Source organism: Gracilinanus agilis, chromosome 4 (genome assembly GCF_016433145.1).
Source record: "Gracilinanus agilis isolate LMUSP501 chromosome 4, AgileGrace, whole genome shotgun sequence".
Classification (NCBI taxonomy): Eukaryota; Metazoa; Chordata; class Mammalia; order Didelphimorphia; family Didelphidae; genus Gracilinanus; species Gracilinanus agilis.
In genome coordinates, this window is record NC_058133.1 from 474,141,135 (window position 1) to 474,162,287 (window position 21,153).

The following is a 21,153-nucleotide window of genomic DNA, read 5'->3' on the forward strand; positions in this document are numbered from 1 at the left end:
CTGGCAATTGAACTCTCCTATATTTGTCTTCTCCCCAATTAAAATGTAAATGGAAGAACCAGGACTAATTTATCACTTTCTCTCTGTATCCCCAATACCTTGAATATTACCTGTCACAAAGCACTTAATAAAATGCTTAATTCATAAAAGTAAGAGTGAGATTTAGGACAGAGACATAGCAAAAGTTTGCAATATATGAAGCCCCAGTTTAGATCACAAAGACTTCTACTCACATAGATAGTGTGAGAATTTTACACTTTTCAACAAAGAAAATCTCTCTAATCTCATAGCTTTACTTTTTATAGCAAATCTACCTTAGAACTCCTTCCCAGCAACTGACCTACCTGGATAGAAGCTAAGAAGGATTTGTGGGTAGGCAAATTTGCTGCTCCAAACAGTCTTAAAGTCTCTTAAAGTCCTTGTTTTTAGCACCTTTATGATCCTCTCCACCACACACACAACAATTTTCCTCCTATGAAATCGGATCCCTGATTTCCTTCAAGACTCAATTCAGGTGCATGAAGCCTTTTTCTCAAGCAAATGCTCCACCATCCTGACTTAAAGGGAAATATTTAAATTTCCTTGGCCAAATGATTTCCTCTTTCTACATCCATATCCTCATCTGAAAAATAAGAGGCTGACCTATAGGATCTCTCAAGTATGTTCCAACTCTAAAACTCTATCACGCAAATGACTCAAAAGTTCAGAATTCAATATTCACTATCTACATCCATCCAGACCTCTGCCTCTATGTTTCCATATCGTGTAAAACTATCAACGACCACCGAAAATACAGATGTATCATGCTTGAGAAGTCAGTCAATAAGCATTTCTTTAGCACGTACTATGTGCCAAGCTTTGTGCTATGTGTAGGGGATACAAAATGAAGCAAAAAACTATCTCTTTCTTTAAGGAGTTCATAATCCACCAGGATAGGCAAGAAGTAAAACAAATATGTACCAACATTATAAAGGACAGACAGGAAATAACTGAAAGAGGGAAAGTGCTAAAATTAGGAAGATTTCCTATTGAAGATGGGATTTGAAAGTTGGAACCTGAAGGAAACTAGAGAAACCAGGAGGCAGAGATGAGGAGAGAGAAAAGCACAGTCAGAGAAATTGCTAGGAGGTGAGAGATGGAGAGTTCTGTTCAGGGCACAGCAAAGATCAAGGAAGAGTACACAGCAGGGAATAAGATGTAAGAAGACTAAAAAGAGGACAGGGAAGGTAAATTATGAAGGACTTTGCCAGAGGATTTGATCTCAGAAGTGGTAGGATGTTACTGGAATTTATTGAGAGGAAGTAGGAAGACAGAAGTTACATACTTGGACCTGCTAAATAAAAATCCAGAACTACCATTAAGATCATTGAGAATTGGGAAAAGAGATGATGTTACTTTACCAAAGATTTTTTTTTACAGTAAGATTTACAGTAAGATTCTTTGATGGATTAAAAACAAAATTAATAAAAGCTTACTGAATATAATAAATTTGGAAAATTTGGGTTCAAATCCTGTCCTTGCCATAACCTAGGTCTATGTAGTCTGATCAGCCACTATTGGACACGTGTTTGACTGTACACTGTGTACACTGTACACTGACCCCAACATAGTGTGTACAAAAGACAACCAACTAACAACCAAACTGGGAAGAGTCACACCTTCTTCATCTGTAAAATGGTCTCATCTCTAAAATGAAGGAGTTAGACTAGGTCCCATCTCAATATCCTATAATGTTTTAGGCTAACCAAAGGTTTCCAACACAAGCCGCATCACAAAAATTTCATTTATGTTATGGTCAGTTAACCCTCCTTAGAGCTCTGATCCTTCCCCTGCATAGCCTGCAATCAACTATGGCTTCTTAAGTGACTCATCCTCCTCAATAGCCAAATCTATTCACCTTCCTCCCCTAATCTATCTTCATACAACTAAGATATATCTCGAGGTTTACCTATGACAAATTCATTCAACCAACATTTAATAAACATATACTTTATGCACAACATATACTTTGTGCTGGCTACTGGAGATGCAGGCACAAAAATGGAAAGAATCCCTGTCCTCAAGGAGCTTACAGTCTACTAGATAGCCAGTAGTGCCTTCATCAGAAATAAGTTTGGAAGAAAGGCATATTTAATGGGACAGAAAATGAACTGTGTTTTGAGCATGCTGAGTTTCCAGATGTGTGTAGGACATTAAAGGAAGAGATGTCCAAAAGGCAGCTAGCAATTTAGCTCTAGAGTTCAGGAAACTAAACTAGGGAATCATTTGTACAGAGACAAAATAAAATGCGAAATGTCCATGACAGTGAGACAGAAATGTCAAGAGAAGAGTCCACTAAAGGAGATTAGAAATGAATGATAAAAGCAGAAAAAAAAAACTAACAAAAAATAGTCAGGGCAGCTTAGTTGGGGGCAGTGGATAAGAGCAATGGGCTTGGAATCAGGAAGATTCACATTCATGAGTCAAGTTCAAAGCCAGTCTCAGAGACACTTACTAGCAGTGTGACCTCAGGCAAGTCACTTAATCCTGTTTGCCTCAGTTTCCTCATCTGTAAAATGAACTGGAAAAAGAAATGGCAAACTACTCCAGTGTCTTTGCCAAGAAAACCCCAAATATGGTCACAAAGAATGGTAAGACATAGTCAGACAAACTGGATGAACTCTACCACAGCAGCTAAAGGAAGAAAGAGTAACCAGGACAAGGGGTGGTGGACAGTAACAAAAGCTGCATAAAGATCAAACAGAATGAAGTCTTAGGAAAGGCCAATAGATTTAGCAGTTAAAGATAATTAGTAAAATAAGAGTAATAGCCATTACCCAACAGATAAGTGGTTAAAAGATATGAAGAATGCTTAAAATCATTAATAAGAGAAAAGGTAAATCAAAATAACTCTGAGGTTTTATCTCACACCCTGAAAATTGGCAAAATTACCCCAAATGGCAATACTCAAAGTTAGAGGGGTTATAGAATAAAAAAGACACTAATACATTGTTGGTGAAGCTTTAAGATGGTCTATCCATTTTAGAAAACAACTTGGAATTGTGCAAAGTGACTAAATGCCCATACCTTTTAACTCCACAACCAGGCTTATATTCTCTGAGGGAGCCATTGACAAGAAAAAAGTTCCCATACATCAAAATATTTATAGCAGCATTTTTTGTACAAAGTAGATGTCTATCAACTGGGAAATGCTAAATAAATTGTGGCCCATGAATGCAATGGAATATAACTATGCAATAAAAAATGATGTGCGATGAATATAAATGTAAATGCTTTATGTAAGATACAGAGTAAAGTGAGCAGAGCGCACACACACACACACACACACACACACACACACACACACACACAATTACCCAAACCAATGTAAATGAAAAGAACTACACCCAAAAAAAACCAAAAGTGAGTACAGCGAAATTACAAAGATCAAGCAGGGTTCAAATGAAGGGATGACAAGACAATCCCAACCCACCCCCTTTGTGGAGGCTGGTGGTATACACTACACAGATTTTTGTACTTTTTCAGTGAATTGGTCAACTGTGCTTTTTTTGACCTCTAAAAAAAGCCAAAAAAAAAAAAAAACACACACCTATTTGGTTAATAGGATGGTTCTTTAGGAGCAGGTAAGAGAGGAATACTTGGGGAAACTATAATGTAAGAAATGAGCTATAAATAATAATAGCAAACATAAGAATAATCGCAGCTAGTATTTCTATAGCACCTATTATATGCCGGGCACTTTTCAAATATTATATCATTTGATTTTCACAATAACCCTGGGAGATAGGTATTATCACCCCTAATTTCCAGATGAGGAAACTGAGGCAAAGAGAGACTAAATGATTTGCTCAGGATCACACTAAATAGTAACTATCTGAGGTCACATTTGCACTCACGTCTCCTTGACTCCAGACTAGTGGTCTATCTTCTATATCACCTAACTGTATCAATAAATTTCTGTTTCTTAATGACAGAATCAGAGAACTTCAGGCTAGGAAGAAAACCTTTGAGGCAATCTAGTCCAATTCCTTCGTTAAATTTAGAAAAAATAAAAAAACGGAGGCCAGAAAGGTTAAATGAGTTGCCCACAGTCATTCAAAGTCAGAATTTTCTAAGGTAGAAAAAGGAGAATACTCAAATTAATTTGCAAGGGAGGCCACAAAGCAAATAAAAAGTTCATTCTCAGATCACAGACTTAGTTAGATCTTATATTTGAATCATGAAACAGATTCACTTATAAATGTTAAGTTCTTTTTCCTCAATTTTTGACCCCTTCCTTTGAACTTTGAACAAATTCTATTAGTTCTTTCTTCTGGCATCCTTATAAGAAAATATCCCCCCCTTATCACATATTAAGAACAAGAGCTATCTATAACACAAAATTCACAGTCATTTAGAAGTCCCAAATTTGTGAGCATGGAAATGATTTTTATTACAAATGTACTATGAGAGACCAGACTGATGAGATTCTAAAGTGCATTTCTAAACTGCCCAGCTTCTCCAGTGCCTCTGCTCAGCTCCATCCCTAAATCTACCAATTTTCTTCCAATGTTTAAAAAAAATAGTTTAAAGAAAGGGTACAAAAACACAAATACAAATTGAGATTCCATCCTGTTGTATCATTTAATTAAAAAGTGAGCCTTTTTGAGAAGGGGAAAAGAAATCAGTATGTACCCTCTCCCAACCATTTTACTGCTGATTCCAATCATCCCAATCATCCCTTTCAACAGTTTTAAAGCAAAGAATAACAAGCTAGAGCAGCCATTTGACCAGCGATCATTTCTTTCTTTGTCTGCTCTGTTTTCAGGCAAGTACATAGAGTTAAGAATTATACCTGCTTCACTAACATAAAAGTGATGGTGGAGGCAGGGGTTTGAGTTTAATATATGACAGACACAGGAAAAGAAATGTTGATCTGGGTCCCTCTAGGATTCTCAGATTCTCAGTCCTCTGAGTTACATGCTCAGAGCACATATGATATTTCATACTTCTTGTGGCTTTTTAATTATTTATTCCATCTTTAAGGAAAATCCAATCCTACGTGTCGTCATTTCTTATTTCTCTTGCCCCTCTCACTTGGGTACTTGAATGATGTTTGACTTGCCTGGCATGCAATAAAATGACATGGGTGAGTGAAAATAAGATACAATTACTTCCAGTATCAAGGAAAATCAGACTACTCCAACTAGAGTCACCACCACACTAGGGGCCCAAATGTGACCACAGGAACATTATTCATCCCAAAGCCAATTACTGCCTTAAAGATCACTGCTAGACAAGAAGAGGAGCTACTCTTTTGCCTACCAATCAAAGCACACATTCTAGGAAGTCTTCCTTGATTAAGTTTTAGAGAGAATGGATTCCTACCTTCTTACCTCAAACTTTGAAAGACTTTTAATGATGGTTTGGGAAAAGAGAGGGGAAAAAAAAAAATCACATGTAAGACATCAATTTATATTTATGTATTCATTCCCAGAGAGCAAGATGGTGTTCTATCCAGAACTAAATAAATAACAATCACTCAGTACAGATACTAAAGGTCATCCCAAGGATTAGAGACTGAAGTCACATTTACAAGAAAAAGGCCAACAACCTCTTGACCTTGGGGAAGAAATTGCAAGCAGGATCAACACTCCCCTGACTTCCACATAGCCAGTAGATCTGCTTCTTTGTAAGCATGTCCAGAAAAAAAATCTTCTCCTTAGTGAATCTTAGCTGTCTAGCCTTTCAGCCTCTGATTATAGGCCCAAAATATGTAAGGAATACCCAAGGATAGGCTATTCCTAGAAACAATTCCTTATTCTTAGAATGAGGGGGGGGAAAAAAAGCACATTACTAACAGTGGAGATATTCTTTCCCAGAGAAAGGAAGACACCTCAATTTCTTGGTGTCCAAGGGATGGATCAAAAGATTAAAATTAAGGAGCAAAGGTGCTATTCTGTAGATCCTCATTGCCCAGGGTCTGCTCATAGAGCACACTATTCATTCCTTAATTGCAGATCTGATGTGTCTCTTTCTCAGAAATAGCCAGAGGGAGGGCTCTAAGAAATAGTTACATTTTCTTCATGCCCTAAATCCACTAGGAGATAAAAAATGAAAATTTAACATAGCTTTGCCTATTGCTATTGGTGATGTTTGCCATCAAGATATCCACACCCTTTGCAAAATCATCTCTATCTTTTCTGTATCTCTAGATAACTTCGGTACAAATGCTACTTGCCCTGTTCTATCCAGAGATTTGAAAAAAATCATCTCCCTAGGAAGACATGCTAGACCAGAAATTCTGTCAGCCAATATGAAAACAGCAACGGGCCTCAAAACTTTAGAGAATTCGATCCTAGTGAACTCTAGCACTGCCAACAACACCCCAACCTCCTGCCACAAAATCCCAAAAGATCAAAACCCACACATGGGCAGCAAGCTGTGCAGATTTTATTCCAAGAACCAAAAGGCTCTCAAGGAACTGCCTTCCTTTCCCTTCTTGGCCTCAGCTGATTTACACCCTGCTAGTCCTTTCATCAGTAGCCTCTGTTTCCAGCTGTTTTCCCACCTGTTCAGTAATAGCTCCATGCCAAAAAGACATCCCAAAACAGAGCTACAGTCCATAATGGTCACTGAAAAAGAAAAAAAAGAAAGAAAAAGGAAAGGGGGGGGGGGGAACCATTAAGCCAAGAAATTATTATAGATTCTCCTCCTAATTATCTGTATTTTCAGATGACTCCTGGGTTTGCCTTCAGTGGCTCCACCACTAAATTCAAACCATGACACACCTGTGACTTCCATAAATAGGACTGATGTCAGCTTCCCACCCCTCCCGACCTCTCCCCACACCGACCCAGCATGGCCCCATGAGCCATCACCATAACCCCACTATTCCCATGTGACACTTTGAAGTTCCAACAACATTCTTGACGTCTTCATTTATTCAACTTTAGAAAATGAATGCTCTGCAGAGCTGTGTACATGTGTATAGGGATGCTCTTAGGTTAACAGAGTAAGACCTTAAGTCAAATTCCTCCTTAAGTCAAGTACTCTTGGGCCTGGCCACAAATGGCATGACTCCAACAGCAGCAAGAACCAGGCAGAACAGGAAAAGTTTACAAGTGAAATGTGTTTTTAAAAAAAGTTTAAAAAGAGACAACAAAAAAATCTAAATTCCTGAAAACCAATGAATTATCAAGTACCAACGAACTAGACACTCAAGCAGTTCACGAAACATCCCATTCATTTCCAGAAGAGATGTCTTCAGGAGGTTCCCTGGACAACAGGCAGGTAACCAAGACAATTACAGACCCTAAACCTAAGCGTCCCAGTCCTCTGTCCCTTTAACTTTCATACTGCCTTAACCTTTCCCAACAAGGGAACATGGTCAGGGCTCCAGTGAAGACCCCCAGAATATACCGTATTGTCTTCTTACAAAATGCCTCCTCCGGAAGTATCATTTTAAAAAGAAATATGAGCAAAACCAAGGAGACAGACTAATAAGCGACTTTCTCTTTTCTATTTTAACTGTCCATCAGTTTGCTCTGGAGGCTCAAGGCAAAGCTCTGGCTTCATTTCACCTGACTTCATGGCTAATCCAGCCAGGAGGAGCCACTTTCATCCAATTAAGACAAATACTCTATGCCAAAAGGACCGTGGAGTGTTGATTCCACTGCATTCACTTTAAAATACACTGATGGGGAAGATGGAGGCTGGAGGAGAAAGCGGCATCCTCCATTACAAGGCAGCATGACAGATAGCAGAACCCTAACTAGACCTTTAAGGAATTTATTTCATTCTGAAAGAGACACATAATTAAGTTTCACAAGTATAAAATCAAATCATCACTCTGAATTCAGGAATAAGAGGCATTCGGATGTAGATACAATTCCATCTGTAGATGCTAACTTTAAATTTGGAGAGGGACAGCATTATGGGTCGGGATTCTGGTGAGGTTCCTATAGCCACATACTATTTTTTTATACAATGTACATTTGTAGTAAGACTACCACGGCCCCAGCTCAATGGGTCTTGAGCTTCAGAAAGTCCATGGGTCATGAAGTTGGCTGTCACTGTTATAGCCACTGCTCGAAGAGGCCTCGCTGTTTGGTGTTTGCCGAGTGGAGTCCTCACCATTTAAGCTCTTTCTGCAAACAGGACACGTGTCATGCTGAAACACAGACACCAGAGAAAAAGTCAACAGAAGGATTTGCAAAAAAAGAAAGGGGGAGAAAAAAAGCCAAAATGTGACTCAAAGAAAACCATTATAACTAAAAGTTGGAGGAATATATTAAGCAATGTTTCTCAAAGTATAGTTTGAGAGTCCTTGGGATATACCTCAACATATCCAAGGCTAAGACTATTTTCATAATAACTGCCTATTAAAATACTTCTTCCTTTTCCAACTATATATTTTTGTGAAGGCAGATGTTGTTCATATAATTCAACCAAAACAACATATGACAGAATACAGAAGCTTATATGAAAATCCAGCCGCTTCTATTAAGTTAGACATAAAAAAGCCTTGCAAAAATACATAACATTCTCAATTTTTAAAAAAGTGTTATTTTTGCTATCAAAAATGTTTTATGAGTTTATTATTGTTATTTTAAAATAAATATTTTGAAAATTCATCAGTTTTAATTTCTAATAGGGCTGTAAACCCATGTTAAAAAATCTCTTAAAGCTTGTCATAGTACCTGGCACATAGACACTTAATAAATGTTTACTGGACTTACTGACTTAAGGATCTTTAATTTTTAAGAATATAAAGGGGGTGAATTCTGGATGGCAATTTGGAACTATGCCCAAAGAGCACTAAAAGACTGCCTGCCATTTGATCCCATCATACCACTGCTGGGTTTATACCCCAAAAAGATCATAAGGAAAAAGACTTGTACAAAAATATTTACAGTACGGATGCACTGTGGTAAAATCAAATGTAATGGATTTTTCTACTAGCAACAATGCAATGATCCAGGACAATTCTGAGGGATTTATGAGAAAGAACACTACCCACATTCAGAAGAACTGTGAGAGTAGAAACACAGAAGAAAAACTGTCTAATCACATGGGTGGATGGGAATATAATTAGGGATACTGACTAAAAATTAGCACCCTATCACAAATATCAATAATATGGAAATAGGTCTTGATCAATGACACATGTAAAACCCAGTGGAATTGTGCGTTGGCTATGGGAGGGGATGGGGGAGGAATAGAACATGAATCCTATAACCATGGGAAAATGCTCTAAATTAATTAATTAAAATTTTGAACTGAAAAATATATAAAGAGGTTGAGACCAAAAAGAATGAGAACTGCTAATATAGAGATGATTGCTATATGGAGAACACCTTAGCTCAAGAGGCAGTTCTAACAGCTGCTGTGAATATTAGGCTTAAATCCCAAAGAGATCAAAAAGAAAAAGAATGCATAGCACAAAAATATTTAATGTAACTTTTTTTGTGGCTGTAAAAAACTGTACTGTAGTGTCCTTAATACCACTCCCATGCTATATACTAAAGCCTGCTAGCTGAGAACCAAACTCACCAGTTCCAACCATGGCACAATGCAGCTGCTGTGAAAGAAGTGGTTGCAAGGTAGTTGTCGGACTTTCTCTTCAACGACATAGTCTTCTTTGCACACTGGACACTCTAAACCGGTATCTGCAGGGAAAGAATACATGTCATGGAATGCACGAGTGATAGGAAGGTTCTAGATAGAACTGCTCCCATGTTCCCATCAACAGGAGAGGAAAAGTGGGAGGAGAGTGGTGGTGAATTTTAACCCAAAATGGAGGAAGGGAAGGAAAATGGAAGAGAGGTAAGAATCTCAGCAGAATAGAATCTTCTCCAACATAAGCCTGGATCTGAACTAATTCAGCCTGGATTTTCAATTACAGATTAAACAAATCTAGTTTAAATTATATTTTTTAACAAAAAGAAAACCAAGTTAACATCTTCCTCAATCTTTTAGTTGATCATACATGTAACATGCTCCAAGGCTTCCATTCAGCAAACAGTGGTGTTCTTCCAATCAAAAGGAAGAGGTTCACCTCTGCACATTTAATAGCTCTTGCTCAATGTCTCAGGTCACTGCTCTGTTTTTTCCAACCACCCCCATTCTCCTCCCTGCAGGAATGAATGGCTGACCCATTCCAGGGGCACAAGGTGCAGGATAAGGGCATGACCACAAGGGGGCAGTGGAACAACAATGCAGGTGCCCTTTGAGTCTGCTCTGCAGCCAGGGAGAGCCAGCAAAGGATGAAGGACCTGCAGGTGGGGCAGGCAGTGAAAGAGATGCCACCCTCAGCAGGCTCCAGTCTCAGTGTCTCCTAGCTAGGATTCAAAAGCAGGCGACTCAGCCTCTCTCCACTGCCCAGGGAGGCAGCTGTGTAGGAGTGACAGTGGCAGCCCAAAATGAGGTGGCTGTCATGGCAGCAAGAGCGAAGCTTCCCAGAGGGCACTGTCCCCATCTCCAAAACAGCTGAAATGTAGACCTACGCACAGAGGAGCTAGAAGAATTAAAGGCTGTGGATCTCCCGTTCACTCTTCTCTCAATATTCTTGCTGCTAAGATCTCAGTCCCAGCATATGTGTGTGTGTGTGTGTGTGTGTGTGTGTGTGTGTGTGTGTAAATCTCTCTCTTTCTCTCACATACACTTACTTCCACCCACATCTGGATTACCCTAAAAACCTCCTAGTTTACCTCTCTGACACCAACCACCCTCCCAGTCCAAACTACAACTTCCAAACTAAGCTTCCTAAAATAAAACTTTCATCATATTACTCCCCTATACTCATTGCCATTTGAAGGTCTTATTACCATTATTCTAAATGCAGCTTAAATAAAGGTGTAGTTTATCTTCCCTCCCAAAAAGAATTCCTACTCCAAACTTTTCCTGTTTCTATGAATTGGGCTATCAAGACCCTAAACTCTCTCAAACCTACTTAATTTCCTTCTTTAAACTGTCTCTAATATACATTTCTGCTGCCATCATGCTAATCTTCCCTTAATTAACTTTCTCCTTAATTCAGCCTTCCCAGAGGTAGCAACACTATAAAAGGCAGTTTTCACCTCATCTGGTTCAAGAATCAGCAATGACTTTCTCCTATGTTTACTTTACTAAGTCCAAGCTGCTATTGTGGCCTTCCATAATCTACTTATTCACATACTCATTCTCACTACTATTTCTTAGTAGCCCAGTGACTCTTCTTGTTTCCAGAAGCCTCTCCCATTGTATCACACCCTCCTTCCAGGACCTTCAGCTTAGGCTCTGCACTACAGTCACTAGGTGTAGGCTTGGCCCCACCTGACAGGGATTGTCATTTACTTTAGGGTCTATTATTCAGTCTGAAACTGCTAGCCTGAGATTCCCTTTAGGGTGAATTCTCACAGGAACAGGGAACAAGTACAATCTTACTAGGCTACACAAGTTTGGGGTTTCTAGATTCCATGTTGACACAAGACTGGCAGAGAACTCGGGGAACATCAGTCTTATCAAATTGAGCCTAAAGATTCTAATACAGGAAGGTCATATTCCTAAATAACACGATGAAAAGAAGGTTAACAGGTAAGAAAATTAACCCACCAACTTGTTCCTGAGTTACTGTCACTGTGGGAAGAGATGTGATCTTTTCTTTATCAGCTGGGGGAGGCCCAGTGTTTTCCAACTGCCCTAAGAGCTGCAAAAGAAAAATGCAGACAACTTAACACTTAAATAGAAGGTAGCTGATGCATCAGAAGATGGTCAGATGGTGGGAGTGGGACATGTTTTCTGTTTTGACCTTAACAGGACTTTGAAAAACATAGAATTTCCCCCTCTTTCTCTAGAGGTATTTAGGTTTGTTTCCCAGGGCATCAGGTCAGGTTGATATAACATCAAAGTTAATGTAAGGGGCTCATCATTGCTTAGTTGAAACACAACTGGGCCAAAATTTGGCCACATGATAACTTAAAAGGCAGGAAAAGAGACACAGTATTGGTGATACTATGAACAAGAACACAAACTAGTTCAGAGAAATAGCTACCGATTGGCAAACCTCATTTATCAGGAATTGGAAAGGAAGCTGCCAGAGACAGGAAAAGGATGAATAGGTTAAGCATTCCCTGACTTTGGCAATCTACAAATTTCTCGAAATACACCCTACATACCCACCTCCAACCACCCCTACACACCTAATACTTGCTACTAGAGAATTCTCCTCTCACTACAGTTAAACATCATCTTCCAGGAAGTCACTGAAACCCCAAAAGAATATGGAAACCACTTTCCAGGCACGATGTACTATCGATGTGGAATCTAGAAGCCCCCAAACTTGTAGCCTAGAAAGATTTAATAAACCCCAGTTTACCAAACCTATTTCTTATCAAATGGAAACTCAGATTTAGGCACTGGGGAAAACTGTGAATGGTGTTGACTGCAGGGATCATCATTAAGGCAATGCTAAAAAGAGGGAAGCCTGGGGCTCGGGAACACAAAGAATAGACATCCTCACAAAGGCAGCTCCTCACCTGGGTGACAATGGCATCAAGCCCCGCCTGACCCCAGGCATAGTCCCCGGGATTGGAGTGCAGCATCCCACTCCTGCAGATGGGATGAGACAAACAGCATTAGGTGAGGTCACCTCGCCAAGCCCCAGGAAGAACTGGCATAGGGACCCCATTCAGGGGAATCACGGCTCCTCCAAACCAGTTGGAAAGGAATTACTCAAATTGTACTAAGTGAAATCAAGTGGGTACTAGGAAATGTTTTTCATCTCTAAGGATTCACTCTCTACACAGAAAAGAGCACAAAAAAGGCAATTCATCATACTTAAGACAGAAGATAACAGAGCAAAAACCAAAACAAAACCCACCCACCTACCTGCTAGTCCCAACTAGATGCCCACAAAGTAGCAGATTTTTACATTTAAAGAGTGGCCCAGAGGGGCAGCTTCGAAAATGACTCCACATAACATAATAAAGCAAGAGGTAGGTAGGCACTTACCATGAAAAAGGGTGGGGGGTTCCAGGAATTGCTGAATTTGCAAAGAATCCTGCAAAGATCTGTTGAATGATTCTGTTAGAAAAGAGGGAGGTGGGGATGGAGGAGGAAAGCACAAGCAGTCAAGAAAACTAAGAGAACAATGAAAACCCTCCCCCACAACCCAGAAATAAAGATAACAATGGAAGATGAATCTAATTGGTCCTCCCTAAACAACAGCTTTCCACTGTTGAAATCATTACTTAAATAACAGCAAAAAATACATAATATTACAAAAGAAATTCATCTGGAAACCTTCTGCATGGTTGTGTCCACATGGAATCTAGAGACCCCCCCCCCCAAACTTGTAGCTTAGCGAGATCTGATGACCCCCAGTTTAGTTAACTTGAAGGTGAAAGCCTCAAGTTTGACCTTGTCACTTGAGAGTCTCTCCCAGAGAGAAAGTCCAAACATGAGTGTCAAACTAACAACAGACTTTAAAGTAGTTTAAGTGGGGAGGCCTAATCCCATCAGGTAAGTATCTCTTTTTGCCCCAATGGTTTCTCCCCTTAGGCCAAAGTCCTTTACCTAGGTGGTCCAGCCCTAGGCTGGATCTTTCCCTTTTGAGTCCATTGTAAAGCATTAGCCTCCCACAGTTATTCCTGTGCAGGTCCTCTCGTATTTTTTCTTAGTTACCAATGTAAAGCCAATCAACTATCCTCACCAATCCTCAATCCCCACTTCCCAAAAAAAGGTATTTAAAGCTTCCCAACTTTAATGGCTCTTTGGAGTTTTTCATCTAAGCAGTGAGCAGCCAAAGTCTGGGCACTCTGTGAGGGTTTGTGGCACACAGCTCTGTGAAGAGGTCTAATAATGCACCTCTTTTCCCCTAATTAAAAAGTGGGTTTTCTGACTATTTAATAGTTCTGTGTTTTTTCCAGTTTAACAGTTGTTGTGATTAGCTTCCTATAAAATTAATCCAAATTAAGATCTTAAGCCCTTAGTCACTACCGAAAGTGACAGGGTCTAAGAGGCTGGACAAAATCCAAATGGGATCATCCTTGAGTGTCCTATCACCCAAGAATGACCCTTGTGGCTTCAACTGAATTGCTACTTCCAAGTCAAAATAATTGGACAGGAAGATGTGTGAATATCTAAAATTTCCCACCAAAGATCTTTGACCACTGGGGTAACAATTATTGCCTGTGTAGTACATTAATAAAAGTCTCTAGTCACCTTTAGGATTACAAGTTTCTTTGGGTATCAAAGATCCCAACTATTCTCACTCACCAAAATTAAAAAAAAAGTCCCTTAAATCTTCTTACTAAGTTGCTATAATGTTGTATTTTACAATAGTGTGCAATTATTACATTATAATAATCCACTATGCCTCACCTAAGGTTAGCCGATCACCTGAAATTTCATCAACATACTGATTGATTCCATTTTTTTTCCCAGTACATTCTCAACTCTTTTGGCAACCTTCTCCTCAGATTGGAGGGCTAAAAGGCCCATCACTCAACTCCACCCCAAGCCATCCTTTAGAGAGGGCAAGACATGGGCCTGGCAGTTCACTGCACTTTCCACCAGATGCTCAGTTTGGACTCAACATGGCTGAACAAGATAACCCAGTCCTTCCCCTCCCCTCATGCCCAGATTCCTTTCACAGGTTGTCTTTTTCTCCATTGGATTGTTCCTTCAGGGCAGGAACCGTCTTCTTTTTCTTATTTACTGGCATACAGTTAATTATATGTTTAATGAATTTAATAGTGTAATATCTTATGTTTAGTATTTCTGTTTAAATATCTTTAATAAGAAGAAAAATTAATTAATCAAGTATTTCAGTTCAGTTTCCTGGGAGGTTGGAGGTCCTCCTGGAGGGCAGGGAAGCATCTAATTTTTTCCTTAGGGTGGAGTGAGAAATTAAATGTGTTATTCTCAAGTTATTAATATCTAAAAGCTGGGCCCTCTCCCTCATCCATGTCTCTTTTGAGTCCCCTTCAAGACAAGATTACCCCACCCTTCTCCCAATAGGACAAAGTGTTTGGGCTGAGTCTTTGGAGTTTGACTGGGAACTTGCCTGGAACAGGTGTCCCAGATGAATCCAAAGATCAAATCTTAAGTCCTTTTTTGTTTTAGAAGTCTCTTCCATTATATCAGAGGCTCTTTCCCAGTAGTCAAGCTCAAAGGCTAGACATCCCAGACATTCCAGTTCTGAACTCCTCTTTGTATGTCTTCATCTTCAGATCATTTCTTTAAAATGCTAATTTGCTTGAATGTACCCATTATAAAGCTATTCTCTAATTTCTTGAAGATGTTAATTCTATTGTATTTTCCTATAAATTGGGAGTGTCTGTAAACCCAGGACATTTTGTTTCAGAAACATTTTCTATCAGGCCAGTCTGTCTCTGGTGAGTAGGAGGCAGGCAGGCTTGGAGCTGGAGGGCTCCCCCTCTCTCCCTCTCCCTCTCCCCTCCTATCTATCTATCTATCTATCTATCTATCTATCTATCTATCTATCTATCTATCTATCTATCTATCTATCTTTAGGGGCATTTGTCTTAGGTCAGTGACTTGAGGTGGTGCCCCACATTTCTCTCTCAATAAATAAATTCCATTTTGAAGATGGTTTTTCCTGGGTTTTTTAAATAGTTGTTAAAGAGGATATACTTTGATATTTTCAAGGTCCCCTTAAATTTCTAGAAAGCCAGAGGAACTCAGGCTGAGCTGCTCCCCCTCTCCACCCCTCTGCCCAGCAGCCCAATGGGAGTGCTTCCTCCCTTCTCAGTCTGGGGTGGGAGGCATCGGCACTCAATCTAAAAAAGTTCACCACCACTGATCTATTTTTTCAAGATTACTAAATTTACAGCACCAACCAGGGATAGTAATAAGAATAGCTTATATTTATGAAGCACTAAGGGCAAAATGCTCTACATAAAAGGGCAACTAGGTGGCTCAGGAGACAGATAATCCTGGGTTCAAATCAGGCCTCAAACACTTCCTAGCTAGGTAACCCTGGGCCAGTCATTTAATCCCAACCGCCTAGGAACCAATACTTAGTATTGATTCTAAGACAGAAGGTAAGGGTTTTTTTTAAATATTCTATATAAATGTTACATTGGACAATTGGGGAAAGCACTCATTGTTAATACATATATAAATGAAATGAAAACACTACTGTGCTGAAGAAATCATAAGCACCGTTCCTGTAATTATAACTCCAAATCCAATTTTATGACTAGTTTCAAGAGCACAAAATTCTTCTCCACTCCAACATGTCAAAATGATATGATGGTGAAATGCCTTACAGGTTTTCTTAAGTCATGCCTGGGGAGCACAAGTCTGTCAGATTCTACACCAAGCTGAAAAGCCTTCAAGTATGGGTCTATAAAACTTTCCAAATTTAAGGTAGGTTCATCCTTGAAGTTCATCAGTATAAGACTGTTTACCATGCCTTGGTAAGCCTGTCTACACAGGCTAGCTTTCTGAATTCAAATTCAGAAAGCTGATGCTCATGCATCCTAAGAAATGACAAGATAGATATGAGTTTAGAGAAACCTAGAAAGATTTGTATGAACTGATTCAAAGTGAACAAAATCAAGAGAATAATTTGTATGGTGACAACATTGTAAAGATTAAACAACTTTGGAAAGCATGAGAGAACTCTGATCTGTGCAAACATCAACCATGATCCCATAAGAATGATGAACTATGCTACCCTCTTCCTGAAAGACAGGTGGTATGCTCAAGAGGCTGAATACCACATAAAATTTTAAATATGGATAGTGTGGGAATTTGTTTTGCTTAACTAGACGAATGTTACAAAGGTTTTGTTTTTTCTTTTAAATTAAAGGAATGAGTTGGAAGCTATGAAAATAAATGCTTATTAAATGAAAAACAAAAGTAAAAAGATTTAATAACCCATATCTGTGCAATGATCGACTGATTCAAGAGGATCAATGATGAAGCACAAAGACCTATTTCTCTGCAGAAGGTAACGGACCCAAGAAGCAGAACAAAAACATTTCTGAACACGATCAATGTAGGGATTTGTTTTGCTTGACTATGTATATCTGTTATAAAGGCAGTTTATTTATTTATTTATTATGTTTCCCCCTCCAGTGTGAGGGAGGAGAAAATAAATGCTTGTTAACTATTTCAAATTATTATTTTAGTTTAAAAGACTAAGGCAGAGAGGAGTTATAACCTGCATCCACAGTAGTACTTGCAATACCCATGATGATAAAATCAAAAATCCTTGTAGTGTGATTCTGTTGGATGAGACTATCTGCTAAATTCCCCATTCCTGTAGGTTACTCAAGTAGCTCTGTTTACTTGAAAAAGAAGAGGCATATCAATAAGGAACAATACAACCTGATTTATTTTTTTGTGGAGAGAAAAGGTAATGATATTTCAAAGGACTATTGTTTAACTTGGGAAACTTTCTGCTGACATTTATTAGTGTGACAAGAATTTCAGAAAACAAGCCTTTAAAACCTGAATTCTGCCCTTTCATTTCTGCTCCCACAGGATCATGGATTCAGATTTAGCAAGGACTTCAGAGGCTGACTAGCTCAGCTCCTTACCCAGCATCCCACAGATAGTATGGGACAACACGGGCATGTGGTACCAGGCCTCAGCCTCAACCTCAGTGCTCTTCCTACCATACTAGGTAAATTCTACATTCTCTTTCAAACTATTGCAGATTTCAGGTATTTGCCCAGGAGAAATGAATCAATCAGGCATTTTCCCCCCATACTTGGCAGTTAATAAACATCCATTTTTAAGTAAAACTTTTATCTTCTGCCTTGAGAAATGGAAGTATTGTACTAGTAATTATGAGAAAGGAGCATCTGACTGCTTCTATGACTCCACTTTCCAATAAAGTTAGTTCCCAATTCCCAGAGTAGACACACTACTCAGACTATCCAGACAGAGACATTAAGAATAAAAAAATCCTTCTTGCTAGCTTCTATTACAGTGGTTTGCCCTGCTACAATATAAAAAGAATGGTAAATGTTTAAGAACAGGTAGAAAGTACAGAGGAAGACTCATATTCCTGAATTCAAATCTGGACTCACTAGCTGTGAGACCCTGGGCAAGATACTTTATTTTGTTTGCCTCAGTTTCCTCACATGTAAAATGAGGTAGAGAAGGAAACGGCAAACCACTCCAATATCTTTGCTAAGAAAATCCCAAATGGGGTTATGAAAAATTAGACACAATGGAAATAACTGATAATAAATATTTAGAAATATAAGGCTCAATATAAATGGGAGTCAGCATGATGGAAGAGAAAGGGTGCTGAATTTGGAGTCAGAAAGATCTGAATGTTTTTGATACTTACCAGCTGGGTGACCCAAGGCAAATAACCTTTCTGACCTTTAATTTACTTTTTTGTAAAATGGGAATAATAATAGCACCTACCTAACTAGCCTATTCTGAAGACAAAAGATAAATGTATGTTAAGTACTTTGCAAACCTTAAGATACTACATTAAAGCTGGATTTTATTATTAACATAGCAGAATTCTAATGATCTCCTTAATCTACCAAAAAGAGCATTGGTCTGAATCTTTTCAAACAGAAAGCTAAATATATATATATATATATATATATATATATATATATATATTCCTCATCCTGAATTCATGTCAATATGCAAGTATCAGGAGGTAAGACAAAAGCTGAATGAAACTGTTGTGAGGAAGATTAATTTAGTAATAGTGTTGGACCTAGCAGGAAGGGCTGGAGGATTCCAAGATGGAATGAAGGAGCAGTAAGTAGGGCTTAGACTCTGGGAGAGACTCCATTAGTGGTTGGACATAACTGATGCTAACCCTGGGAGATCTCAGAGTTAGGGGAAAACTGCATCCAGATTCCCTGGGATCCTGAGAGGTGGAGGCTTTCAGCAGTGGACAACAGACCTGCAGAGCAGCACCAAGTGGGGAAGTGGTTTGTGATCTGGTGGACAGCATTACTAACTCACTCTCCCTACCTGGATACCTTGGATCTCCTGTCCTGGTGGATTTGGCTCCTGGCATCCTGTGACCATCCTTTGATTTACTGTGAGACCCCAATTGAAAGCCTTCACCTCTCAGGATCCCAGGGAATCTGGATGCAGTTTTCCCCTAACTGAGATCTCCCAGGGTTAGCAAGAGTTATGTCCCCAACCACTAATGGAGTCTCTCCCAGAGTCCAAGCCCCACTTCCTGCTCCTTCATTCCATCTTGGAATCCTCCAGCCCTTCCTGCTAGGTCCAACACTAATACTAAATTAATCTTCCTCACAACAAAACTCAGTATTAAAAAAAAAATTTTATCAGACCTATCAGACATTTTGGTAGAAATAGATTTTGGGGTGATGGCACAACTGGAGAAAGGTGACCACAACCCACACTGACACTACTCTGCATAGAAGGAAGCAGCTTGGAACCCCAGAAAAGAAAGTTAGTTGTAATCATTCAGAAATGCTGGTCAGAAGAAGGATGATATAACCTGTATATTAAAAAGTTAGTAAGTAGTACTAGGACAGCTAAGAAGCATAGTAGATAGAGCACCAGGCCTAAAGTCAGGAGGATCTGGGCTCAAATCTGGCCTCAGATCCTATCTGTGTGACCTTGGTGAAGTCAACTGCTTAGGCCTTACTGCTCTTCTGCCTTGGAGTGAATAAAAAAGTTATTAGTACTAACTACATGACTAACCTGTCCTCATTGAGGCATCAAACACAATATGTAACAAGCGAAAAGTGAAGAATCAAAATGAAAGTCACTTTTCTCTTCATAGTAAAAAACTAAAGGGGAAAAAAAATGTTGGTCAATGAGACACAGTCAAAAGATTTGGGAATCAAAAGGACCTGGATTACCAGATCAACCATGTCTTATCGATATGATCTTGAGTAAGTAGTTTTCCATCTGTTCACCAGTAAAACAAGGACAGGGAGCCAGGTCATGCCTAAGCCCCTTTCCAGCTCTAAATCTGTGTTCAAAAAGATTTTAGTCCAATTTGCCTTTGTTAGGCTTAAGCTTTATTAAATAAGGATGAAATGAGATAATATTTGTAAAGCATTTAGCACAGTGCCTGGCACAAAGTAGACATTTATCAATGCTCATTTCCTTCTCTCTCTTTTTTAAGTCTTTTATTTTCTTCTTAGTTTCAACTGCTACTTAGCTATCCCTGTTCCTCCCTTTCTCTAACTAGCAGCAGACCCAGATGATTTTTAGATGAAAGAGCATCAACTTCATTACACCAAAACTATCATTGACATATACCCATGCTGGCCAGAGGTCTATAAGCTCTCCTTCTAGACCAAGCTGATGAGAACCAAGGTTTATGCAAACAGCAGATCCTCTTTTTTTTTTAAACTCATACCTACCATCTTAGAATTAATTCTAAGTATCAGTTAAAAACAGGTAAGGTCTAGGCAATGCTCAGAATCACATAACTAAGAAGTGTTTTGAGGTCAGATTTGAACCCAAGGCCTACTGTCTTAAGGCTAGGCTTTCTATCCACAGAATCAGCCAGCTGCCTCATAGACACTTCCTTTCTAAGGGACATGAATATTGTGCTACCCTAAGGGCTGTATCAAGGAGAGAATCTAAGATTGCTAAACTAGAGAAAAAAGGCTTTATTCTACAAGGTTACCCTGAGAACAGAAGTCATCAAAATTGTTTTAAGCTTGATCACTTACCCTTCAATTGCTGGGGACCTATCAGGTCGAGAACTCCCCCGGGATCGGTATCTCCTGGTCATTGGCAGTCTGGGTGGCCTGCTTGGTCCCCAAAGATCTGCATGAGTTTGATGACCCCGTTCATTGTCTCTAATGTCTTGGTCCAGTGGACTGCTACTTAGAAATGGTCTAAAGTCTGGGAAAAACATTGTGTGGTCCAAATGGTCCCAGAGCTGGTAAAAGTCAGACAAAGAACAATGAATGAGACCAAAAAAACCCACAAAAACCAAAAACCCAAACCTGATATTTTTCAACTTTAGCAGATATACAAAGGAGTATAAGTTCTTTCCAATTTCATGTAAAAGCAGTATGTCTTCAAAAGCAGATTTCATGTCCACATGAAATCCACTAACTAAATAAAGTTCATTTAAGCAGAGCTAAGCACAAATTTCTTTCCTAACATCTAGTTCCCATTCACATATCTCTTAACCAGTTTTATTCCACAGACTCTGGCTCCATGCTTACTTAGCCCCCTAGA

General features: G+C 39.2%; 1 protein-coding gene across 3 annotated transcripts in view; it reads right to left on the bottom strand.

The window, feature by feature from the left end:
* The window catches only part of RNF115 (ring finger protein 115), a 74,636-nt gene that overhangs the window by 14,689 nt on the left and 38,794 nt on the right, over positions 1-21,153 (bottom strand). The window contains exons 4-10 of one of the 3 annotated variants that reach the window (XM_044672557.1): positions 20,637-20,848; positions 12,973-13,044; positions 12,498-12,570; positions 11,575-11,668; positions 9,535-9,650; positions 8,116-8,152; positions 6,551-6,614 (exon numbers count right to left, since the gene is read on the bottom strand). In XM_044672557.1, the coding sequence (XP_044528492.1) occupies positions 6,551-6,614; positions 8,116-8,152; positions 9,535-9,650; positions 11,575-11,668; positions 12,498-12,570; positions 12,973-13,044; positions 20,637-20,848 (668 nt within the window). Of the gene's footprint in view, positions 1-6,550; positions 6,615-6,911; positions 8,153-9,534; positions 9,651-11,574; positions 11,669-12,497; positions 12,571-12,972; positions 13,045-20,636; positions 20,849-21,153 lie in introns of those variants that run through there. The other 2 variants (XM_044672560.1, XM_044672558.1) reach the window with 2 other exon arrangements.